General features: G+C 37.0%; 1 protein-coding gene across 7 annotated transcripts; it reads left to right on the top strand.

Annotated features, from left to right (window-relative positions):
- The first annotated feature begins 3,871 nt into the window (after positions 1-3,871).
- LOC123322536 (protein nervous wreck) lies at positions 3,872-27,592 on the top strand. Of its 7 annotated transcripts, none has more exons than XM_044910467.1 (14): positions 3,872-4,018; positions 4,471-4,614; positions 4,675-4,760; positions 6,090-6,234; positions 6,940-7,076; positions 9,112-9,331; positions 11,168-11,515; positions 14,755-14,988; positions 17,962-18,106; positions 18,327-18,508; positions 19,718-19,993; positions 23,184-23,742; positions 23,805-23,839; positions 26,882-27,592. In XM_044910467.1, the coding sequence occupies exons 1-14, from the start codon at positions 3,959-3,961 to the stop codon at positions 27,380-27,382; spliced, it is 3,072 nt and encodes a 1,023-aa protein (XP_044766402.1). In that variant the 5' UTR covers positions 3,872-3,958; the 3' UTR covers positions 27,383-27,592. The 7 variants fall into 7 exon arrangements, with proteins under 7 accessions (XP_044766402.1, XP_044766404.1, XP_044766403.1 ...); XM_044910469.1 differs by having other exon boundaries at positions 14,755-14,961; positions 26,882-27,591; XM_044910468.1 differs by having other exon boundaries at positions 17,962-18,097; positions 26,882-27,591.

The raw sequence follows: 27,592 nt of genomic DNA, 5'->3' as shown, positions 1-27,592 counted from the left end.
TATAACTCTGAAACAAAAGAAGACAGAGAAATGCAGTTGATGGCATTAAGTTTCTCGAAAAAAGACGACCGTAATATGCCATGCATTTTCCTCTACCTCTTTGGGTTGAAAAAGTTTTAGTTGAGGTATCACCAATTTTGCCCATCCTGTACATCAAACTTTTCTTCATATGTTGATGTAGTTAGAGGGAAAACACTTCAGGCCACCATTTTCCCCTACATATTCGAAGAATTAATTTTCGTGGAAACATGCGTCTTTCCCTCGCGGTGTAATATATATGTTATTTATTTATTGGGAAATGTCTCTCAAATTGAAAGGAAACAGAGTTTGGAATATGGTGAAAATATTCAGAGATGTGCAATTATCGATAGGATATATTATAGTGATTCTAACTAACAAATACACATTCCATCAAATTTCAGTTGAATTGTTTTTATTTAAGTTCAGTAATGCAATTATCGATTGGATAAGTTGACTTACTGAGCATATAATTTGAATTTTAAATCGTAATGGAGTGTTCACTAGACGATTCATGGCCTTCACTATTAGTTATTTATTTATTTATTATTAAGTACAGAATTGTATATTTCTTGATCTCAATCGTTTCTTTATTAAATGGAATTGAAAAACTATCTAAGAAATCCAGTATATAATAGTAATAATGGACTTCCTTGAACTGCATAACTATATTTGCATTCCTGTTAGGTGACCAGTGAGGCAACTTGTACAGAAACAAAGATAGCCGAAAAATTCACCTGTTTTATATCACGTTGTTAAGCTGTTAACTGTACGTGCATAGGCTAAGCGAAGCACATATTTGTCGTTAATTTATATGTACAAAGTCAATTACAGCTGCAGACGTGTATTCATATTTTTGTACATATTGTAAGTTATGGTATTTGTGAATATGAAATAGTACTAATTTATAAATATATATATACATATATTATATTTCATTTAAAATGATTAACTCGTGTTGACAATTTTGATAGCTAGATTCGTTATAGATACATCAAATATTGTACAAAACAAATGGCTTGGGGCAATTCTTGGTTGTTGTTATAGAAGCCATTTATTTTTATGTACAGTTTTATTATTTTACTCATTGCCTAGATGGTATGAATTACTTAAAGATTTTATTGAAATTTATATAGTTATGTAATTTTATTTTTTTACATGGAAATGTGGTTTTACCAAGTGGCTGTTATGTGTGACGTCTTAAGTATGTGTAGATATATAATTAACTTCAAGTATTAAATACACAAGCCATTTGTTTGTGTCATGTTATATGATAAACAGAACAAATACTACCAACATAAAATTTCCAAAGTCAACATTAAATCATTTTTTACGGAATTCATCCAGATAACATTGAAACAATTTTGGAATTTTCATTTTCAATTTTTAACCGATAAATCGTAAAAAAGGCACATAGTAATATTGTTTGAATTAGTATATTCATCATGAGCAGGATTGTAACATGTGTAACTGTATAATTTCAACAGGATATTCTACACATAGTTTAAAGATTATAAATTATATTGAATTTATTTTAATATTGTGTTTCAATTTTATCCGCCAACTTCTTTTCTTTGCTCAAAATCAAATCCTACAAAATTGTTGATATGTTTCTCATTCATATACATCACTTTTTTATTTTTTGAAACTAATAAAGTCTTGTTGATTTTATAAATGGTGGATTTTATTTTTCTCTTCCTTTATTCAATTGATGCTTTTACAGTATACATTTTATCCGAGTTCGCAAGTCATCCAGTGACCCAGGCTGGGCAGGATGAATCTTGGATTTCAGGTGACCCCATAGAAAAAAGTCTAGTGGAGCAAGATCAGGTGATCGTATTTTATACGGATGAAATTTATGTTGTTTAAAGACTCTCATGATTGTTGTGCGTGTAACACCAGATACATCGGACAATTCCCTAGTTCTAAAGGTCGGATCCATTGCTACATGACCTAAGACAGCCACGTCCCTCGCTTCGTCTCTTTCAGGCACCCTCTTTTGTTTCCGACTGAATCAGTAGCGTCAAATTCAGCATCCAGTTGCACAACGTAAGCAGCGTATACATTTTATACCGTAGATTCGGGTGACTTGGGACGATTGTTGAATTCAACTTGTCATATTTCCAAAACGGTGACCTATTTTTATCTGAAAAAGAGGTTCGATTATGCTTAATGCCTCAGACTATTGATTAGGATAGTAATAGTAGTAATAGTATGTATTGATTCCAGATAATTACAAAGTTTGTAAAAATGGAACATATGTATATGTCAAATACAATATCATTGATTTTTACAAAATTCTTTGAACTCACAAATATCATATGGTTCACAATTCAAGATTAAAGCGTACAAAGATTTTCTGAATTTGGAAGGGCATGAAAGTTTTCTGATCTGAGAGGGCAATTTATTGAATAAAGATATTGACATCCATTCAACACTTTTACCTCTTAATGAGGTCTTGTGGGATGGAACGAATATGGAAACATTCTTCTGGTAGCATTCTGGTTTCTTTGTAACTCAAAATAGCTGCTATGATTGAAATCAGTAATCTATATATATAAAGTCCATGTATGGTAAGAATATTATTACTTTTGAATAAACCCCTACAAGATTCTCTAAAGCCCAGATTGAGCATAGTTCTTAAATCTCTCTTTTGAACTATGAATAAATTACCAACATGGGAAGAGTAATTATCCCATAGGACATAATTGACTGGAAATTAGAGTAATATATAATCTTCATTAGGTCAAAATCAATCTGATCCCTTAACATAAAGAGCATATAACAAATGGAGTTGCGCCTACATCTAAGTTGTTCAGTATAAGGTCACCACTTCAGGTGTCTATCTAAAACAAGTCTCAAAAATACAACACTATGTTCGACCACAACATTGCTATTAGCAATATTCACTGATGATATATACCATGCTTCAGAATTCGGATATAAATTTTGAAAAAAATAAAATATACTTGTCCAAGTCATCCACCGATTTGGGAGGCTTGGGACACAAGTTGAAATCTATTGATTTCTCAACTCTCAAATGAAATAGGTGACTTGGGACGATGTATAGTTTTGAAAAATTAGAATTTGTGATTATATAGTTGAAATTCGGTAATGAAATTAAATGGTAAACCCCTATTACAGCGAAAGTAAATATATTGCAACTCAAATGTAAGAAAACTAAACAAAACAAGGGAACTTTGATTTCTTTCATTCTTTCGTGATTTCTTTGTGGAAATAACGTAAATAATAATATCTTGCGAAAAATCCGCACATATTTCCTGCTGCCAATGCGCCGCTTGTATCTATTCGGCATTGTCGCAAGTCACCCTATGAAACAACAAAATAAATTAATGAGATCCTTGTTGCCGTTTGATGTGTAAACAACCTTGTTTCAGGACATATCTAATATCCCAATATCCCACGTACCCAGAAAAAAAATTACACATGCCAAAGTGAAACACATGTACAGGACACTAGAAAGTATAAGGGCCATAAAAAACGCGCTTTTACTCTCCTGAATTCGTTAATTTTTCCTGTCAATTCAAACGCTCTGGTCACGGCAAACTCAACAGGAATTAATTGTTAAACTAATCGAAAAGACGCTACACAATCTTATAAGTTTGTCCCTTCGCGCATAAATGGTAAGAAACAAAGAAATCTGCAAGGGGGGTAATTGTCCCAAGTTATAGGACTGTCCCAAGTCACCCGAATCTATGGGTAGTATAGTAAAAATTCAAACCGATTCTAATGCACATTTCTCAGAAATTTCGAACATTTATTGGCTGAATTTTTTCACAGAACAATGCTCCATTGTCAGATTGAATATTTTGGAAAAATGATTATTTGACAATTCTTCAGAAACCAAATTTCAAGCTATTGATCAAGATGTCATTTCATTATTAGAGTCCGAAAAGCATAACGACAGAAAGTATCATAAATGGCAAAAGGCATGTGTATAAATGATTGGGCAAACCAGGTGAAGAAGAGTATTAAAAATGTAGGTGAGTATGATGATAATCTGGGAAAATTTGAAACTTTTCGATAAGTCATGCGAACTGCCCCCAAGTCTAAATCCCATCGGCAAATATCAATAACTTGGGTAGTGAAGTGAGTTGATGTTGTGATTCTTCTGCGAAGGGCAGAGAGCGCCGCCGCCGCACCTCTAAAAGCGGTCAGTGGGTGGCGAAGAACATAATCAATAGACGTGGAAAGCGTGAGATGGGGTCCTAGAGAAAAACGGATCTGTAAATGTGTCGAGTGATATGTAAATGATAAAGAGAAGGTTCTAGTAACAGCCGAAATGCAGCCACCTCCAAGAAAGGTTGAAAAGTAGTTTCAAAACCCCAGAGATACAGCCCCTTAGTCTGACAAAAAACATAACATAACCCACATTCCCTAACCGAGTTATCATTCACATTAAATTAATTATTCATTCGTAAATATTTTCAGGGAAACTACGCCAAATTTTTGAAAAATCTACACGACGAACAGATCAAAAAATTGCTATTAAAGAACCAGCATGAATGTGACTTATTAGAAGATATAAGAAGTTATACTCTGAAGAAGTGCGCTATCGAAAAATCATATTCGGATGTAAGTTGCTTAATTATTAGTTATTAGTCAAAATTCGTCCCTTATTCGCTATTTCCTCAGGCACTACTCAAAATATCTTCAGCTTATCTGAATAAAAAAATTCCAAATATACCCGACATAAAATTAGAAGGAGGCGAAGAAAAATGGTAAGTTGTCCTACATTTTTTACATAATAATTAGAAGAAAACCCCTCAATCATTCATTTAATTATTTTTATAAATATAGCACCATAAAATGGAGTTCACATGGTTCATATCACTCTTATTATACAAGGTGAGTCTTTGACTCGTACAAATATTTCAGAAGTAGATTCTTGAGGCCAAAAGAAACACTTTTTTCCTTTACCACTTTTTCCGAATCGGCTCGGTTTAAAAGATACAGGCTGTTGAAAACCCATGAAAAAATCTTATTTTTAGTTCTATCTCACAAACTGTTTTTTCGAATGAAATCAGTTTCGGAACATAGGTTTCCATTTATTTGACGAATCTTCCAGTTTTCTCATTATGACCATCACGTACCATAAAAATACCAAAAATTCAAAGAAGCCAACTCTTTTGAAACTAAATTTGACACTATCCAATGAATATTTGAACGTTTTGTAAAATGAAAGGTTTCTTCATATTTTCTCGTATAATGCGCCGTTTGATGTTCAAAAATAAAATATATTTGTGATATTCGGAAAATTGGGTACTTTGGCTGAATGCAACTCTGTTTAAGATCCACAGATGTGTAGTGTCATAGATTTAGCTTGTTATTCTCAGGGCAATTTTGTTTCTTCAGCGGTGGCATAGCTCATTTTGAAAACTTAGAATGGCTATATCTTTTTTTAGTTTTCATCAGAGCAGAATCGGAAAAATATGGTATTAAAAAAAAGTGTTTCTTTTGACACCAAAAATCTACTGTTAAAATATTTGTAAGCGTCAAAGACTCACTGAGTATAAATAACTGATGAATAGTGCGTAAAATACACCAAAAAAGAATTTTAGAGGAAACATTTTTAATAAGTTTTCATCTATGCTCGAGTTTTTGTGTTTGATGAGTAAAATACTGATAATATCATTTTATTTCTTCGATGAAAATTAAGCTAAAGTCAATGGATATATTTTCACTATGCGAATAAAGTGTCGGGACAAGCTAAACGCTAGCTTTAATGGTGAGTTTATGCAGAGTTACTATAAGAACTAATACCTAATAAAGGGACAAATCTCATGGCTAGTAAAATTAGTCCCTTTATTAGGTATTAGTCCTTATCAGTAACTCAGACAGTTCTTTTGGGAGCACGTGATATTAATGTTGAATTTTCCCACATTAAATATGAATGCTGATGGATTTACACCTTTTCTTATTTGGTAAAAAATGAATACAATTTTAAATGTTCTATTATTGTATTATTCAGTTGATCAATTTCGTAAAAATCTAAAAAATATTTTTGATAATAATATTCGTATACAACCTAACTATTAATTTTTACTTAGGAATATGTGGAATGTATGGCGGACTGTTCTAGAGGAAAACGAGAAATTAGCGCGAGCTCGATTAGCAGCAGTGGAAGTGTTTCAAACACAAATAGCAGAAGATTCGAAGCTACTTAAAGCTCATAAAGTTCAAACTGCTAGAAAGGTGAGCAACTACACTCTCAATGAAATTTTAATTTTATTGTGTGAAGAATACACCCGGCCGCCAGTAACAAAAAATAAATTTGATCTTTTGAGCATGAAATTCCAAAGATATGTAATAAATAAGATCAAAAATTCACTAATAAAATAGCTCTAATAAATGATTCATAAAATTTTTTCAAAGTTGTTACCATGAGTTTGATGTCCGAACAGTTTTACACGGTACAAATCATAACAACGAATAATTTCATAAGCATAATATGATACAATACAACAAAGATATTACTTATTATTGTAGTATATCTTTGCAGTACAAGGTGACACGAAAACATTTTTGAGAAAGACCATCAAGTTCATAAACGCAAGATATAGTTAGTGCATAGAAGAGTTTTTAGTTGACTGACTGAAGGATGACTTTTTGAGATATCGCTCAAGCTTAAAGAATTTTCTGAGAATATCCACTGAAGTTTTCGAAAAACTGGAGATTAATATCCCGTTTTGGCTTCACAAAACTTGATCGAGAAATCAGTTCATGCGATTTTTACTAGTGTCAAAAAAAATCTTCACTGCGCCAAAACGAATTTTCGAATTGGAAATTGAGCAAAAATGTGACAAAAAATTAATATCCATTAATTGTAATTGTCGACACTTTTTTATTACAGAGGATGAATGTTTCTGTATCGGTCTGCTCACTATTTGATTATTTCAGTGTGTGGATCATCTAGCCAACGTTCAGAAGGAATTGCAGAATTGCGTACAGGATATTGATAAAACGAAAAAATTATATTTCGATGAAGAACACAGTGCTCACGATGTAAGGGATAAGGCAAGGGACATCGAGGAGAAGTAAGTTGATTTGTAGCTTGTAGCTGAGGATTGAAGAAACCAAAAATTATACAGGTTGAGTCTTTGACTAGTACAGATATTTAAGCAGTGTATTCTTGAGGTCAAAAGAAACACTTTTTTTCTATACCATTTTTTCCGATTCGGCCCTGATAAAAAGATGGAAAAACAAAATTACCTTCAGAATAATTAGCTAAATCTGTGACACTACACATCTGTGGATCTTTTAAAAAGAGTTTCATTCGGTCAAAGTACCTAATTTTTCGAATTTCACAGATACTTTTTAATTTTTGAACATCAAATTACTCAAAAATAGCGCATTATACCTACTGGAAAATATGTAGAATACTTTTATTTTACAAAACGTTCAAATATACATCAGATAGCGACCTACTTAGCTTCAACAGTTGGCTTCTTTCAATTTTTGGTATTTTTATGATACGTTATGGTCATAATGAGAAAACTGGAAGACGTGGGTAATATCTTGTGTTCGAAAAAAATTCATCAAATAAATATGAAGAACTATATTCCGGAATTCATTTCATTCGATTAAATTGTTGTGAGATAGAACTAAAAATAACATTTTTTAATGGTTTTTCAACAGCCTGTATATTTCAAAAGGAACCGATTTCGAAAAAATGGTAAAGAAAAAAAGGGTTTCCTTTTGATCTCAAGAATCTACTGTTAAAATAATTTTGCGAGTCAAAGACTCACCCTGTATAAATTTAGGTACCTATTCTCAGTTGAGTGATTTTCTAATCATGGTTTGTAGTATAGACGAGAGGTGCAGTTTAGGGATATTTATATGATCAACGTTAGCCTAGAATGACAAATAAGTTCTGAAATGATTTTTCAGCAATATCGGAAAATTTTCAAAATTTTTGGGTTTCATGCATAAGTTGAAAGATTTCTACATGCCTTACACTGCTTTTGACGAAATTTTTGTAAGGGTACTTCATCTATATGAAAAAAATAAATGAATATTCAATAAATAGCAAGCTGTGATTATTAGAAATTAAAATTTTCTTGCAATACACAGGGTGTCTGTAAACAAATGCGAGAACTGAGGGAGATGATTCCTCGATGAAAATAAGCAGGGGTAGTTCCTATAATTTTTTTTCGAAATCGACCTCCCTTCCAAGATACAGCCTTTGGAAGGCGATGACGAGGTGACAGTTTTTGATTTTTTTTACGGTTCTAAAAAACACTGAGTCATAAAACTATACATAACATGAAGCACTAAAGTAGATGTTATTCAGACAATTTTTTTAGATCTCATAACTTTATTATTTGGGGTTGAAAATAACAACCCCTCATGATTTTCCTTCAAAAATTGTTTTCGTGGGATAGATTTTAGAAAAATAAAATTCTCTTATGGTTTCCCATTCGATTCTGGAGAAAAAAAGCAAAATTTCGATACAGTCGATACTTTCTCGGAATAAATAAAAACTTACAAGCAGTTCTGATCAATATTTTTTCATCGTATGTGTTCCATAGAATGACTACCTCCCGCTAAAATACATGTTGTTATTTATTTCAACCCGTAAAATAATTAAAAACTGTCAACTCGTCATCGCCTTCCAAAGGCTGTATCTTGGAAGGGGGTTGATTACGAAAAAATTCATAGGAATTACCCCTGCTTATTTTCATCGAAACATCATCTCCCTTAGTCTTTCGCATTTGTTTACAGACTCCCTGTATACAAAATAAACGAATAGTCAATAAATAGCAAGCTGTCATTTTCCAGTGATTATTTGAAATTAAAATTTTCTTGCAATATATCGCCCTGTATCTTTGCTCCGAAGCATAATTATAGGTAATCGAAATTCCAAAATTACCAAAATTAAAAGCTAACTCTCTTTGTATATTCTATATTTGAAACCCTGCATTATCGATCCGATAAGCATTTCCTCTTCAGCATCAACTTCCGGAAAGTGCTGTTCATGACAACTTCTTTGCGACGGCCATAACGCGAATTTATGGTCGCAAAAATACTGTTCCGATTTAATGGACGCTGTTTCGCTTTGAATATTTCCAGGTTGAAAAAGAAGAAGGGTTCTTTCTTCCAGTCTATCACGTCGCTTCAGAAGAACAGCGCTAAATTTTCTTCGAAACGGGAGCAGTTGGAAGAGAAATCAGCGGGTGCGAGAAACGATTATTTGCTCTGTCTGGCGGCTGCCAATGCTCATCAAACTAGATATTTTGTCGTCGATCTGCAGCAGTGCATGACAGCCTTGGAAAGTGGTGTTTATGAGAAGGTAATTCCTTATGTATCGCATTTTCCATATAGCACCGATGTAATGAAATGAATTTATGTAGAAAAATCGTAAAAAAAATATGATTTCGCTCGAAATTCTTCGGCGCTGAGCCTGCTAGATTTCCACTAGAACATTTAAGGTGTTAGAAGTCTTAATGGAAAAATATAACAAGCCCTTTGAGGTTTTTGATCGCATGTTTTGAGAACAGGACCAGGTTTTTGTTCTAAATACACTGCGCAAAAAAATTAACGCACATTCTGAAAATCTCAATTTTAATGAAAGTTAACTCTACATTGACTTTATAACTTATTTTTTATGTTCTCTCGGGAAGGTTTTGAACGAAACAAGACACATTAAATGGAAGAAAAATTCAGGATTTCACAGAATCTTATGTGAAAGAAGAGAAATGAACAATTTTCAAAATACTGAAATGCTGATAAGTGATTTAATACTTGGTATTTCCACCCCTTGCGTTAATTACAGCTCGGCAACGACGGTTCATACTCAAAATGAGTGATCTTAAAATGTTCTGATCTAAAATCCTTCCCAGATTTCTCCGAGTTGGATTCCTAAGTCATTAAGAGTAGCTGGATGATTTTCTGAACTTCTCAGCCTTCTATTGAGGTTGTCCCAAACCTGCTCAATCGGATTGGATCTGGACTTCTTGCTGGCCATTCCATTCGAGAGATTTCAACCTCTTCAAGGTACTCCTGAACGATGCGCGCACGATGGGGTCTGGCATTATCGTCCATAAAAATGAAATTTTCACCAATGTATGGCCATGGGGCAAATGGCCCATACTACATGCTCTTCAAGAATGTTCCTTATATACTTATCAGCATTCATAGCTCCATTATCAACGACCACTAGGTCTGTGCGAGCAGTCAAAGATATTCCACCTCATACAATAATCAATTCTCCCCCGAAACCAGTAGTATTCAGGAAATTGCACTGAGCATATCTTTCATGTGGACGTCTGTATACAAGGGAACGTCGATCACAATGGTAGAGGCAGAATCTAGACTCATCTGTGAAGAGAACTCTTTCCCAATCGGCCTCTTCCCAATGGATATGCAGATGCTCTCTCGCAAAATCCAAACGCGCCCTTCGATGGGCTGGGGTGAGAGCTGGGCCTCTTGCCGCGACACGAGGCCTTAAATCATATTCTCTGAGGCGATTTCTTATTGTCTGAGTGCTAATTTGCACCTCATTAGTTTGCTCAAGCTGAATTTGAAGGAGGCGAGCGGTTGCAAACCGTTGTCTCAACGAAGAAACTCTCAAGTAACGTTCTTGAATGGCAGTTGTTACCCGTGGTCTACCCTGTCCTGGTCTTCGGACATTCATACCTGTCTCCCTGAATCGCTGCAACATTCTGGACACACTTGTATGGGAAACTCCAAACCTTTCTGCAATTCTTGTGTATGTCCACCCTTCTTCTCGCAAAACTACCGCTTGGGCACATTCCTGTTGGGTCAAATTGCTTGTTTCGCGTTGGATAGCGATCGAGTGTAGAAAATCAAACGAAAGAAAAACTATTGATCACTAGAATTGATCGAGAACAACTGATTTTAGAATGGAGCCAATACATTCAAAATCTGATAATATCATCTTTTTTTATTCCTGCTGGGAAAAAACATCTGTATTGAAGAAAACCGTTGAAAGTGGATAACATATGCATGCATAATTCTGATAAAAATAATTATCATTGAGAACACCTTCAGTTGTAGAATAAATTTGAGATTTCCATAATGTGCGTTAATTTTTTTGCGGAGTGTACATTGTATAGGGGTAAAAATCGATCACAGAAATAAGAAATTATGAAATATATTTTTCCAGGTGGCCGAATATTTGACGCTCATGGGTCGTACCGAACTCTTAACGTGTTCTGCTATGCAGAACTCGTATTCCACCATCAGGGACCAGGCGAAACAGCTAACCAGAGAGTACAATCTACAGTGCTGCTATTTGTACTATCCAGTTTTGAAACAACACATTCAATATGATTTCGAGCCATGCGATAACGATCCAATCACGACCATTCTGGCAGAACACGATAACGCCGCGTCAACTCTCAATAAGGAAGCACGAAGATGGGCAACTCGAATAGCCCGGGAAGATAACAATATAAAGGAGTGTACGAAGAAGATGCAGATATACCAGGCCCTGAGGGATTCTGGCCAAAGGGTTCGTAGTGTCTGTACCATATAATGGCATATAGCATATACAGGGTGGTCCAGATCGTAACCAAGAAATTTTAACCACGTATTCTACATCAAAAATAAGCCCTAGTTTGTCATATAAACATATGTCGGGAAATGTTTCCTCTCCGAGATACGGGGTGTTAAAATTATAGAAAAAAAATGTTTTTTATTAATAACTTTCACACTGCTTCAAATATTTTTATGAAATTTGAGACATAGATTTTGAGCATCAAGGAGAACATTTTGCATAATATTATTTCTTTTTTGTTCTACCAGTGGCGTCCGTACTGCAGCGAGACTGAATATTGTCAGATAAAAAAATGGTACGCCACTGGTTCTTCCGACAATAAAAATTACTATTCAAATCCTTATTTAATTTGGAGCAAATTCGGTCTCTTGACTTTTTGCTGTACGAGGCACGCACCGTTTCCGGTTGAAAAAATAATACACATTCTCATGCGTGAAGAAATCGTTCAGAAAAATAGTCTTATTATTATTATTATTATGTACCTACCATATCAAATTTTGGCGATTTCTTCATGCATGAGAATGTGTTTTATTTTTTTAACCGGAAACGGTGCCCCGTACAGCAAAAAGTCAAGAGACCGAATTTGCTCCAAATTAAATAAGGATTTAAATAGTAATTTTTACTGTCGGAAAAACCAGTGGCGTATCATTTTTTTATCTGAAAAAATTCAGTCTCGCTGCAATACGGACGCCAATGGTAGAATAAAAAAGAAATGATATTATGCATATAAAGTGCTCCTTGACGCTCAAAAAACATATTTCTCGAATTTCATAAAAATATTTCAAGCAGTGTGAGAGTTATTAATCAAAAACATTTTTTTTTTCTATAATTTCAACACCCCGTATCTCGGAGAGGAAACATTTCTCGACATATGTTTATATGTCAAACTAGGACTTATTTTTGATGTAGAATACGTGGTTGAAATTTCTTGGTTACGATCTGGACCATCCTGTATACAGGATTTCTGTAAATAAATGCGAAGGACTTAGGGGGATGAATCCTCGATGAAAATAAGCAGGGATAGTTCCTATAATTTTTTTTTTAAATCGATCTCCCTTCCAAGATACAGCCTTTGGAAGGCTATGACGAGTTGACAGTTTTTAATTTTTTTACGGGTTCTAAAAAACACTGAGTCATAAAACTATACATAATATGAAGCACTAAGTAGATGTCACTCATACAATTTTTTTAGATCTCATAACTTTATTATTAGGGGTTGAAAAAACAACCCCTCATGATTTTTCTTCAAAAATTGTTTTCGTGGGATAAATTTTCGAAAAATAAAATTCTCTTATGGTTTCCCATTCAATTCTAGAGAAAGAAAGTCCCTTGCAAAATCTTGATAAAGTCGATACTTTTCTCGGAATAAATAAAAACTTACAAGCAGTTCTGATCACTGTTTTTTCATCGTATAAGTGTTCCATAGAATGACTACCTCCCCATAAAATACATGTTGTTATTTTCAACCCCTCATAATAAAGTTATGAGATCTAAAAAGAAATTGCGTGAGTAACATCTACTTTGGTGCTTCATATTATGTATAGTTTTATGACTCAGTGTTTTTCAGAACACGTAAAAAAATTAAAAACTGTCAACTCGTCATCGCCTTCCAAAGGCTGTATCTTGGAAGGGGGGTCGATTTTGAAAAAAATTTATAGGAACTACCCCAACTTATTTTCATCGAGGAATCATCTCCCTAAGTCCTTCGCATTTGTTTACAGACAGCCTGTATAGTTGGGGAGCCGACGATGCTAAATCGGGATTTACTCGAGCGTGGTGAAGACCTAGTGGATTTTGACGATTAGATGGTAGAAAGAAAAAAATGTTCTATGATGTATGCACTTTCAGCGGTGGGGAAAGCGTCTGCAGGTTCTCAAAGATGTAAAAAAAATCGTCAGGTGTACGTACTCGAGCGTGTATATGTCTCTGATAATAAATTTATGTTGTTATTATGGTAAAAAAGATTGTTTTCGAACGTGTCAGAATTTTAAAGGATTCGTTAATTGGACGCAAATGAAAGTACTTTCCAAGAGACTGACAATTCTGACGTGACGCAAGGGCAAACCGGTCCTTTGAAAATGCAAAAAAAAATTGTAACTTATACATACTCGAGCGTGTCAGATTGTCATACAGATGGTTGATCTCGGTGTTGCAGACGTGTTGGCCCATTAATCTGACTTTAATCAAGGGAGGTTTTCTTAATCTGACAGTTTGAAGATGATAACAAGGCATTTTTTTAAATATCTCCCTTCTTGTACCTCTAAGCGTTTCTGTGTTTATTATAAAAGTTGTAGATTATAAAATTCTATACAATTCATGTATAAAGCAATATTTCATACTCTTAGCCGTTTTTGAGAAGGAGGGCGATAAGGGCGAGCAGCTTAGCCACACATTCGAAAGGCCAAGGTTGATGTAGAAACGCAGACTAACGTACATTCATCGCCATATATCCCAAAAACGTTCAAACGTAGAAAAAATTGCTTCGGACAAAATTTGTAGAAAATGTTATGCCCTACAACTTTTATAATGAATGCGAAAACAATTTGAAGCCCAGGAGAGGAAATAATTCAAAAAAACTGATTTTTGTGACCTTTATGGCCAATTTTCATTGATTTGGCTTGCTAAAACTGTTATTATTGAACTCTTTATTGCTTCAAAATAAGTTTCATACATTTTTACAGTAATTGTGCAAATGATGCAATTTCTTCCTGCCAACCAAAAAAAATGTCGGATTATATTTTTTCGTTGTTCTTGAATCATTAGCTTCAATATAAGAAAAAAAGCCACCGCGCTCGAGGTTGTACATGTGACGTTTTTTTGTTGCAAGTTTGACGCTCTCCCACACATTTTCGTCAAGCTTAAGAATATATACTTTTCAACATGTAATTAACCACATACATATATTTTAATCTGACACGCTCGATTATATACAATGATTGTTTTTTTTTTGTACTATTCTGACAGGCTGTCCTAGAAAATACCTCCTTTATACAGGTCTAATTTTTGGTAGAGCTACATGGTCCAAGGTATCTGACACGCTCGAGTAAATCCCGAATTACCCTCTTGGGCTCCCCAACTAAGACTAGTAGGATTTGGAACTTACCATGCATGCCCTCTTTGGGTTAAGACAGTTGCCCAGCTCCTTGTAGAGCTGTGAATGACAACCATGTAGCAAGATATCATTATTATTGCAGGTAGATCCACAGGATCAGAACGGTCCGGACCTGGAAACCAAGATCGAAGATATGAGGCAGCAGATACGGAAGTCCGAAACTTCGAAGGCGAAGGCAGAAGCCAGAATCGAGTGCCTACGAGCCGGCGGCGTCAACGTGGACGAGTGGCTGCAGGAGGCCGAGATGCTGAATGTACAGGACATTCAGAGATCGACGAGTTCCTTATCGGTGAGAACTGATGCTTCGGGGATGGCGGTAAGCTAAGGCTAGCGATTTGTAGCGGGTAATTGCCGTTTTATGTTGATTTTAATCGGTTTTATTCGAGAACCCTTCACGTCCACATCCAAAATTCCGATTTTATCAAGATTTTCATGAAGAATATCAAAAAAAAATGTATTTAACAACTCACGACTCACTTTTTTTTTTTGAAAATACGAATCAATATAATTTAGCTATCGATGTCATTTTAGTTATTGTCAACAAAATGCGCCTCTAGCCAAATAATTTTTTATCCTTTCTATACAGGGTGTTTTGGAAGGTGAGACTTTTTTTGACAGAAGGTAGAACTCATCAAAATAAATCGCAACCAAAAATTGTCTATATGAAAACCCCTAGAAGTTCGACAAAATCTCATTGAAAGTACGGACAGTACGGGACTTTGGAAGGTGAAACATAACATAAACATATAATAATAATAATAATGGCTGGACAATGAATGGTTCAGTACCAAGTTCATCGGATTAGATGCATCAGGTCACTTTTGAGGGAATCATGATTGTTGTATCGTGCAATTTAGGGTGAAAAAAAATGTAGAAAATCAAGACAGTTTCTTGAACGTGCTTGTGTTAGTTATGTTGAAAAAGTGCTATGATGTTTCCCCAGTTCATCCCATTTTTACGACGATTGTTGGAATGTTCGAACAAGAAGATTGTGATGCCCATTGTGAAAAATTCGTGAATAATTTAGACGAACTTTATTGGTGAGATTTTGAAGTATTATTCTATTTTTTACACTTGTGTCCTAAGTCACTTCTGTCAGTTGGTATCGAAATGAGCCATTTCATAAAATCGTGTAAGTAACTAAAAAATAATGAGAATTATTCGGCAATCCTAAGTTTCCATTTTCATTACCACGTATAAATATCTAACGAGCCAATATCCTAAACGAAACCACATGGTCGGATCAGAGGCGTAGCAAGCTCTTGTGACACACGGGGCGGAATTTCAACTTGTCGCCCCTTAACATTACATAACATTGTTGAGCCTTTTTGTTTGTTATCATAATAACGAGTATTTATTTGAAGTGTTTGAAACATGGGAACAGAGGAGTGAAAGGAAAATGTGAAATATGTCAATGAAAAAATCAGGTTTTTTGCACAAACTCAACAAATTATTTATCAGTATCATTTCTTTGAGAACTTCAAACTGCAAACTGGGAAATAGTCTCATCAAAGTCGATCATCCCTAGCCAAGCAAGCGAAGAGAGTCGAGCTTGGCTCATAGTAGATCTAAGATAACTTTTGATAAGCTTGGTAAACCCTAAGTGCTGATGTTAAATTTGGAACAGAATCTGGAAGCTCATATTCGACAATAAACTGTAGTAGTCTCAAAGAACTCCACTTTAGAGCTTCTTCTTCAGGAACGTTAGCCACATTGAAACTTCCTCAGACGTGGGATTTTTTTCAACATGTCTTCTGGAGACATTTCTTCATAATTCCCAACTAGACTACCGACTAATTCCAGCAATTCAGTTTCTGAACCCTTCAGCAAGTTCTTGGCCTCCAAGATAGCAAACCTGAGTGATATCACTTCCATGGCTTGGCAATGAGTGTTTATTTCTTGTTGAAATAAATATGGATTTCTTTCTCCTGAAGGTTCTTCTTTTGGCGGTAGGAATTTCCATCTCGTCACAGATACCTTTCGCAAATTCCATTGCCTTTTCCACAAAAATTTCCCTGTTTTCAATCAGAAAGGCCATTAAACTTCTCATTCTGATGAGGCACTTTTCGGCACTGTAGGAATAAGTGTCGAAAAGTGCCTCATAAGAATGAAAAGTTTAAAAGCCTTTTTTTCTTCTAGGACACTATTCCACAGACTCAAATAGCTCAAGAATGAAAAATTACATTCTGCAGTTAATAAAGTTTGAGCTGCTCTTCCAGTGTGGATAGTTTCTGAAGGGTCACAAAGTTCCTCAATGGTATATCAGGCTTTATAGTGAGCACTCCACCTTGTCAGTCCTCCTGCTACTTCTCAACAGCTCGGCCTTCTCTAACTTATGAAACTGTGGATATGTAGATTACCTACCTCTGCCCCTCATTCTGTCCCATTTCGAACTATCAAAACGCATCGGAAAACATAACTCATATTTTTACTCACCCAAATTCCTAAATAGCTGCCAGATTGAAGAAGTAGAGTAATCTGGACCACTGATTCAATATTTTATTTCTATACGATAAATAAAATAAAACAAACAAAAATAAACATAAATGAGTAAATGACACTTGCGTATTATTGCAGTTGAATTTAGGTTCTGACACTGGAAGAGGCAGGCGCAGTGGAAACATAATGGGTCTTAAATCACTCCACCCGGACACTCGCCGCTACTACTCTATTCAGCCCATACTTCATGTTTCCTTCTCGACGCGATCGTATTCTTTGCTCACTGTTCCGCCTCTCGTTTAGTAGCCATTATACCTACGCTTTCTATGCTAATAGATAATTGTACTTCACCTACAATTCTAGTGATCGTACGTAAACTATATCTAAAATTGATTCGACTTAGACGTCCTAATCAAATATAAGCCTCTTGAGATACATTTTTGTCACCCCCACAGAGCTGGCACCCGGGGCGGTCCGCCCCCTCCGCACCCCCTTCCTACGCCTCTGGGTCGGATCAGGAGATAAGTTTTTACCCACTGCTTTGCGATAATTCAGCTAACAAACGGTCTAGGGTTGTATTAGGATCTATTGAAGTAATCATTTTCAATTTTTTCTTCAACTTTGTCAATTTGAAAGTTTTGTATAGGCGATTTTTGGCGAAAAGCTTCATTTCCACAAGTTCTACCTTCTGTTGAAAAAAAAAGCCTCACCTTCAAATACACTGGACTGTTTCATGATGACCATATCCTTTATGCAGAAAAGTGATGGATAATCTTACCCGACCATCCTATAAAGACCTCAGGAGTCTTTGGGCCCCTAATTCCAAATGATGAGCAATATTTTTTTCCAGGATCACCCCAGTTCTGATTCGTTCTATGACAGCGATTTCGCGGAAACGGAAGCACCTGCTCCCCAGCCTGTTTCTCAGCCAATGGTCGAACATGCTGATAGTGAAGATAGCCAAGCAGAAACAGCAGAGGTCGACGGTGAGTGGGGTAGGCAGCAGATAAAAATACCTCCCTCCTCCTTGTCAGCACTTTTCCATATTTATACCGCAGGCATCTGCATCTGAAGTAAAGCTTTATAGATGGCTCTATCTATATTGAAAAGAATTCAAAATTTTACACAAAGGTTTATTATTTCCTGAATTTTCAAAAATTTACGCATCGAACTAGTTTACCTTAACTTGATATTTCAAATGATGTAACTTTCCAGCTATGCTAGAGAACGAGAGGCAGAGGATAGAACAGTTAACAGCCGGATGGGACGACCCTACTCAAGTAGATTGGGGTACTGAGGATGCTTCAGCAGTAGAAGACAACAGTTCGGATATACAGAGGGATAGCATCGTTTCCAGCAGTTCCCTATTGAAATGCACAGCTTTGTATTCATACACGGTAATTTTCAGCTTATCAAGCATTGGGTGAGGAATGAATGGCGAATCTCTAGTGAAAGGCATCACTTATCACTCATTCGGATGCCATTCATGGGTTGTTGGGTATAATTTTCTGTCAAAATACATATACTACATTAAAATAAGAATACTCGGTTATAGTTAATATTTTCGGTATAAATTAGATAAGGTAAGATATGGTAACAAGGCTGTCGTTTGGGGGTAGGTGGACACCAAGATTTAGTAGCGGTAATGTGAGTTTAACCAGTAAGATTTCACATGTTGTAACGGCGTTTCTTCGGTTGTCTCAGCTCCAGCTTTTATTTAAAGGGGAAAAAAGCAAACATACCCTGGTAGCCTATTTAGTTATCTAGGGTGTAAGCGATAACTAATGAAAGTCAAAATACGAGGTAACAAAGTTCGTTTTTTCGCAATAAGAAACACAATACATACTATTACATAACTTTAAAAATCCACAGATTTACAGGAAGATAAACTAAATCAGTCAAGTGAAAATCACAGTGCAATAGGTGGAAACAGTCTACTTTACACAACTTTTTTCTCGAACTTATATACAAATAGCAGTGCAAAGGTGATGAATTCACGGACTGAGCTGAACAAAAAGAAAAGGAGATCCGATCTCAATCGCGCCACGGGTGTTACGGATTCGTTCGCCAACCAGAACCAAGACTTACACTTAACGAAAGTTGAAATTCAGCAGGGTTAGGGTTTGAGCAAGATGGCAGATGTTCACCCCTGAGTGTTTTCTGTTCCCCTCTGGGTTTACACACCAGCAGGGAATCGTACTAACAGTAGAGGTGGACAAGTTAGGTAAAAAGGAAAGGCAGTTCACTATTGAGGGCGTTCTGCTCCCCCCGGGTTTTCACACCATCAAAGATCGTACTAACACTAGGGGTAGAAATCCTTAGAAAAACCCAATTTGTCATTAAAAATTCAGTTAGTAAGCTACGGTGAATCAATTCATCATTAGTTTTTATGTTATTAAATTATATTCTGGTTCATTCACCGAGTATATGGATATCGAATATATTTTGCTGATTTTTATGTAATTTTTAGAAAAAACTCATCGAACTTTTACATCATTCCACCTAATTTTTGAAATTCACAGCTAAAGCTGGCCTGTATATGAACTGTCGGTTTTTTATACCTACTTGGGTGAATTTCCACGGACTTAAGACAATTTTTTTTCCAGGCCCAGAATCCGGATGAGCTAACGATAATCGAAAACGAGCAACTGGAAGTGGTAGGTGAAGGAGACGGGGACGGATGGTTGAAAGCTAGAAACTACAGGGGCGAAGAAGGTTACGTGCCCCACAATTATTTGGACGTGGAACGAGAACAGCTTCCGACCAATCCGGGATTGGTCAATCAGATATCATTTTCTTCCGTAGATTACACGATAGATCAGGAGGAGGAGATGACGGCGCAATCGGGAACAACAACGAATCAATCCCCTGAACAAATATCTGTAAGTAGCATTGTTTTATCACTATCAACTCATATTTTAGTATTCGTATATCCCCTGATTATCTAAGTTGGTACCTCTCAGAAGCACTTCAAAGAGCTTGAATAAGAAGTCGTCGATCTGGCGTCCTTTTTTACTGCGATCTTACGCCACCTTAGAGCCAACAGCGTTGGCATATTTACCATTATTAGCCACCAGGCCAACTCAGGCCTTGGCCTTTACAGGGCGAGTCTTTGACACGTACAAATATTCCAACAGTAGATTCTTGAGGTCAAAAGAAACACTCTTTTCCTTTACTATTTTTTCCAATTTGACCCTGCTCGTTTCCATAACGAGCTGTGTCACCCCTGGAGAAACAAAATTACCTTCAGAATAACAAGCTAGATCTGTGACACTACAAATCTGTGGATCTTTTGAACAAAGTTGCGTTCAGCCAAAATACCCAATTTTTTTAATTTTCCAGATATTTTTGATTTTTAAATATAAAATTACTCGAAGACGACGCATTATACGAGAAAATATGAAGAATACTTTTATTCTAGAAAACGTTCGAATATTCCTTACATAGCGTCCAACTTAGTTTCAAGATTTGGGTTCTTTGAATTTTTTGTATTTTTATGGTACATAATGGTCCTGATGAGAAAACGTGGAAGACGTGGGTGATATCTTGTGTTCGAGAAAGATTCATAAAATAAATGAAAAATTATATACGGAAATTCATTTTTTTCGATGAAACCATTTTTCAAATTCGTCTTTCACAAATGGAGCTGATTCGGAAAAAATGGTAAAGAAAAATGGTTTCTCTTGACCTCAAGGATACACTGTTAAAATATTTGTAAGGGTGAAAGACTCACCCTGTATAGGGGCGAGAAGTTCTTAGGGGAGGCGTTGATTGAGGTTATATTATACTTCAATGAAGTATCATATGCAAATTAATACTGTCAGATTAAAAAAGGATTTTTTTTTTAATTCGATTTTTTTACTAAAGCTATATTTTGGCGTGAACGTTTTTCAAAAATAATGAAGAAAGATCACGCCTAAACAGGAAGGCAATGAATACAATAATAAGAATTAATTCGGATGCATACCAACCGCTAATATGAATATCAACAAGTGTTACTTACGAAAATGAACTAGTCAATTTGCAATCTCCAGGCCAATTAAATGAAGAATGTTCCACGGAAGAAGAGCAGATGCTGACCATGGTTTCGGTCTCATTTGACCTTGTCAGAGCAAAGAGCAACACAGCTTCTTCTTCGATGGAAAAACGTTTATAATTTATGGACTCTTATTGAATACTGGTAGAGGCTACTGAGTATTATCGAGTAGTACTCGAGCGCCACCCAGTATGAAAGGTGATCCGATTCAATCCCCTTCAGACCTAGACAATGGCATATACTCCATCTTTCCTTTCTATTTTGTCCCTTATTTCCTCTAATTCAGTACCTCAGATTACAGAGAGTAATCTATGTTACGCCGGCTTGCTTATTGCAAGCAACATACGGTAAAGAATTGAGAAGTTGGCAGCACGTTCATCACTTCATGGCAGACATGATGCCAGCGGTAAAATAATGAAAAAAAGATATTCATACCAGCGGTTAGTATGCATCTGGATTAATTTTTTGATTACTTAATGTAAATTATGATTAAAATAAGCCCAGTCATTTAGCCTGATTTTTCATCGCTTGTCATCGTCATGATCGTCATCATCATCATTGCTGTATCCCGTTACCCAGAATAAATCTACAAAAAGTCTCAAAAACAAAACTATCGGTGCGATCAAACTGAAAACTTCTTAAGGCTACTTGCGACTGTGTGCCCTCCTGTGATTGAAGGGACCCTATCGTGACCTACAGATCCTTCCACACTCCAGGCATGGATAGTCACCAACCAAATCTGGCCTCCGCTGTATTCTTCTCGAGTCTCCATTGTAACAGTGGACCAAAGACCTCCACTTTGATCTGTCTAACGCTAGTTGTTCCCAGTTATGATTGGCATTAACTGACTTTAAGGATTGATGCAGTAAATCCTTGAACCGCTTATACTGGCCTCCTGGTTTCCGAGCTCCCTCTGTGAATTTGCCATACAGAGATATTTTGGAGAATCTTGTGTCTTGCATCCTCAGAATGTGGCCGCTCCATCTGAGTCTGGCCCTCGTTACTTCAGTCTCAATTGTTATACAATTCGCGCGCTGCAAGACTTCCGCATTTGAAACATTGTGGAACCATCTGATGTGCATTATCTGTCTTAGATGACGTTGTTGCGTTTGTTCAAGCTGTTTAATGTGTCGCCTGTAGGGTGTCCAGCTTTCGCTTCCGTAAAGAAGCGTTGGGATGACCACTGCTTTGTAAACAGCTGTCTTGGTCTTCAGATTGAGGTCGTGAGTTTGAAACACTCTGTCCTTTAGCTATCAGAATGCCCGTGATGCCGAAATGATACGGTTGTGTATTTCCGTGTCCAGGTTAGCCCTAGCATTTAGCTTCCCAAGTATTTGAACTGCTCGACCGGTTCTAGAGTTTCATCCTCCAGGCTGATATCTGTTTGAAGGTTTTCTGGCGGACTTACCAGGATTCTGGTTTTATCAATATTGAGTCTAAGGCCTATAGCTTCGAATATATGTTTATAGGTGTCCAACATTATCTGTAGATCCTCTGAGCTGCTACCGATAAGTGCGCAGCCGTCCGCATCATTATGCAGACTTCATTAAGTTCCATGATAAAGTTTGTGGAACCATCTGATGGGCATTATTTCTCTTAGATGACGTTGTTGCGTTTGTTCAAGCTATTTAATACGTCGCCTGTAGGGAGTCCAGCTTTCGCTTCCTTAAAGAAGCGTTGGGAGGACGACTGCTTTGTGAAGAGCAGTCTTGGTGTTCAGATTGAGTTCGTGATTTTGAAACACTCTGTCCTTTAGCTTCCAGAATGCCTGTAAGGCCGAATTGATACGGTTGTGTATTTCCGTGTCTAGGTTAGCCCTAGTATTTATGAAGCTTGTCATCGGAATAATGTTGCAAGGGCTTGACTAAACTGTATTTCTGAGAACCAATGAGAGTGCTTGGACCCGTGACGAAGCTAATAAACTAAGCACGGGAATTTTCGAACGGGATTTTTCGAAAAATTCATTTGTTGACGTGGTGAATTGAATTTGAATAGTCTAAAACTCTCTGTTTCATTCCGTTTTCCCACAATTTCAGGTCATTTCTATCCCAGCGGCGGACGCTTCTCCGAACCAGCCCCTGAGCATGACGGAACGTCAAGACACCCTGCCGCCAACGTACTGCATCGCCCTCTACGACTACGACGGAGAAGGAAGCGAAGAACTGACGTTCGAGGAAGGCCAGATCATCAGGGTGCTGTCCAAATGCGCCCACAGCGTCGACGACGGATGGTGGCAGGGCGAGCTGGAGGGTAGGATAGGCAACTTTCCCTCCCTGGTCGTGGAGGAATGCGACGAATTCGGAGAGCCCATGTCCAACGAACTGGACCAATCGCCACCCCCGTCCGCCCCTCCGGTTTTCACGCCGCCCGGCGCGCCCCCTGGGGAGTTCAACGAGTACTTTTCGGACGAGCCGGAACTGCCGCCACCCGCTGAGCAGCCGCCCCCGCCGCCGCCTGATATACTGGAGGAGGTGGCGGATTTCAACCCCGCAACATCTTCCAGAAATAGCAATAATTTTTCGATGGAGCTGTCGAGGAACCAGCAAGAGCACTACGTGTCGCAGTTCGACGAGACGGAAGAGAATAATATACCAGGTGAGTCGGTTAGATTCTACGATCCAGTGACGTCGTTTTAATTGTTGTTGTTACTTTTGCAGCAATAGAAATTCCTAGTTTAGCAGTTGAAGATGAGGTGAGTCATGTTTCGTGTCTATCTCTACCTATCTACCCATTCAGATATCTAGTAGTCTTTAGGCTAGCTGCACATTGAAGGCAGTGTAGCCTAGCACAGCACAGCAGAGTAACTACATAGGAAAACTATTCCTCCGCTCTGCCTGAGCGATGCCCGCATATTCAGAGTAGCGTAGCCTAAGCCTAAGAAAGCATAGGGGAGGTACCATGGAACTATAGGGGAATGCGCGCATATTGCCTATAGATATAGTTAGTTTTTTCTGTGTCCTTAGAAGAGATATCTATATCTCTGGTCCTTAGTTAGTTTCTTACAAAAATGTAGATTCAGCAGCTCAGCTGAACCTACTTTTGGATTCGATATCAAATTCAGACAATGGAAATATTTTGCTTTTATATAGTTTGTCCAAATTTTTGCTAATCTCCTCCCAGATTACTGAATATTACATCTTTATACTTTGTACTTTGTACGCATGTAATCATAAAATTTAACCGTTACATTTACCGTCTGTTCCGATATTCCCGAACAGTACTGTCAGTATTTCAGAGACGATGCCTATTGACCCAGTCGTTCGAGTTCTATTGTTATTCGATTGCGGGCCAGTAAAACCAGCAATATCGGAACAGGCCCTTAAAAAAACGTGGTCACTCTGTAGAGGAAACTGTGCGAACTCCACAACCGACGCAGTGTAGACAGAGTACTCTGTTACTACGTCGCGTAGGCCTCTGCTCTGCTACGTCCAATATGCGGCGTTCTATTCAATTTTTAATTGCATTTGTCACAAAATCCTCTACTAGGCTAGGCTCTGCTGTACTCTGCTGGCTAATATTATAGTGTCTATATATCAATTTATCTCGAAATGTTTGAATCGTACAAATATTCTAACAGAAGATTGTTGAGGTCAAAAGAAACACTTTTTTCCTATGCCATTTGGTCCGATTCGACACTAATGAAAAGATATATAGCCATTTTAAGTTTTCATAATGAGCTGTGCCACCAGTGGAAGATTTGCTTATAGGCCAAGTAGGCCCGGGCCTACGGCGTTCAGTTATAAGGGGTGGCCAATTTTCCATAGGTACTGTATGGATTTTTTGAAAAATATTTTTGGTCCCCGATCAAAACCAAATTCATACTGTACACTAATACGAGGGCGTAGAATACGAATATGCAAACTGATATTTTTTTAAAATTAAGTTTTCAAGTTATGGTCGATGGAAAATCGGAAATTTTGGACCTTCGCGGAAAAAATTATAAAATCTAAACTGTTAGCGGTAGATGAATGAAGTGTAGTTTTTTCTATTTGCGAAGAACCAATCTATCAAAAAAAAATCAGCATATGACTAGTGCTTTTTTTCTGGCTGCTACACCTCCTCAAAGTTTACCAATTTCTTCGAAATTTTGCACTAAAAGTGATTATTTCTCAAAATACTGATCCTACAAAAAATAAAATTGCATATTCGTGATCTACGACCTCGAATTAATAAGTAAAATGTCCCGGGTCGATATATGTCGCTGAAAAAATTAATTTTCGATCGGAATAATTTCGTTCGTTTTTCGAATGATTTCAACCAGACTCATTTTTTCTACTAATTCTTGGTCGAAGATTACGACTTAGCAATCAGATTTTTCCTAAGATGGGATGGGAAAAAAATAACTTTTAATGGAACAATGGGAAAAAAATAAGAGTGATTTTTTTCCTAAAGTACTCATTTTAGGAAAAATCTAATTGCATATTCGTAATCAACGACCTCGAATTAGTGAAAAAATTAACTCGGGTTGAAATCGCAATGACGAATATGCAATTATATGTTTCCTAAGAACCTTAAAGGGGTGGGGGGCATCATGAATTTTTGCCCCGGTCAGAAAAAATCGTAGATCCGGGCCTGATGTCTGTAAGCAAAAAATTCCTAAAAATGTTATCCAAAACCTCTTGCAGGTTTAACTATAGTATTTTTGAGAATAACTGCTAAGACAAACCATTCATTTCAAAATCCCGTTCATTACACCGAATCGATCATTCAGATAGATACGAATACTTAAAATCTGAAATTCAGAAAATTCGTGCCATCAAAGAACTTTTAGAATTAATCCTGATAAAATTCATTAGCCTTGCATCCAGTTTTCCGGACGATATTACTGCATGCCTTTTATTTTAGACCCTTCCGGTTACAACTGCAATCGCTGGCTGAAAGGAGTTTTTCAAAATTAAAACTCATAAAAAATTATCTGAGGACTTCTATGGGACAGGAACGGCTGTCAGACATGTCGTTATTGTTAATAGAGGGGGAACAACTTGAAAAACCGAAATCGTCATCAGCTATGGCTGATTTGATAAATAGATTTGCTGAAATAAATGCTAGAAAAGCGTATCTTTAATTTTTGGTATTTTTTTGTTTATTATTTGTTTGTTTATCATTTTATGTTGTTTGTATATTATTTTATATTGTTTGTATATAATTTGTTTGTGTATTATTTCGCTCCCAGCACCAAGTATGAGTTAGAACTTTTAATTATAAGTACATATAATCATTTCGATACTAATCGAACATTTTTTGCTACTTTTATTTCTATTTCACCCTTCCTTAGGGCCCCTCAACACATTTTGATACAGGGCCCCTCTAAGGCAAGCTACGCCACTGTTAACGTTCTTATAGAGTTGAGCAGCTGAGAGAACCTAAAAGTTTTCATCATATATTTAGATTAATATGCGCATGATCGAATAAAATATTGTTAAATACTGAGGGATTCGGAACTTGGACCCGGCTGAATTTGCAGAGATGCTAAAAATTAACAAGAAAACTAGTGAATTTGATTGATTGCAAATAAAAAGTTAACGAAACGTCGCACGGCGCACTCCTATGAAAAACTAATTTGGCGATTCTGCGCCCTTGCTCCACCCAAATGAACCCCTCTTTCATACATTGCATAGTCGAGATATACACACTGCGCACACTTACCCACTGCGCTCAGTTACCCCGAATGACTCTATACCTATACCTGCGTGGTTCATTTCCAAATATTTAAAGGCTGAATTTCAATCCACAGGACCCCCAGGAAGCCAACAACGAGGCAAAGTACTCATCCGGAGACTTCGGCTTGGGTGTGGCACAAATAGTCATCACAGCTGCGACACCGATGATAGAGGAACCAGAGTCAGCATTCCCGCCGGTAGAAGAAGAGGAAGAAGAAGAAAAAGGCAACGTGGAAGAGGAAAACGCGGAAGAGAAACTTCCAGAAGAAGAGACTCCTCCGGAACCCGAGGAAGATGACAGATCGCAGCCACCAAAGCAGTCCCGAGTGGACTCGATGGACGAGATAGACGAAACGCCAGCCGACTCAGCTCCTTTCGCCATAAGCAGTAGCACCGGCAGTGACGGCGATACCACAGGACCTAGTACGGCGGAAAACTCCATCAGTCAAGTGCCGCCTCCGCTTGTCACCGACGTGGAACCCAAGCAGGTCGTGGGCGGTAGAGCCAGCATCCCCGACGAGTTGGAGCCACACCAATTAGCACGACTTCAAGACCTGAAAGAGTCGAATGCGTAGATAATCTCGAAGTTCCTGATTTCCAATCGATAATGGCACACGTCAGAATCAATCTTTTTCCTTTCGGCGTTTTTTTCCTGTGAAAACTGGAATAAAAGGAATAATACTCTCACAACACTAAATATATACAGGGTGGCCATTTGAAAACGAAACAGACGAGATTACAGACGAAATAAATTTTTTCGATAGAAATGCTCGGACAGGTCGATT

This window comes from Coccinella septempunctata, chromosome 1 (assembly GCF_907165205.1).
Source record: "Coccinella septempunctata chromosome 1, icCocSept1.1, whole genome shotgun sequence".
NCBI classification, from domain to species: Eukaryota; Metazoa; Arthropoda; class Insecta; order Coleoptera; family Coccinellidae; genus Coccinella; species Coccinella septempunctata.
This window is presented reverse-complemented; position numbering and strand designations above follow the sequence as displayed.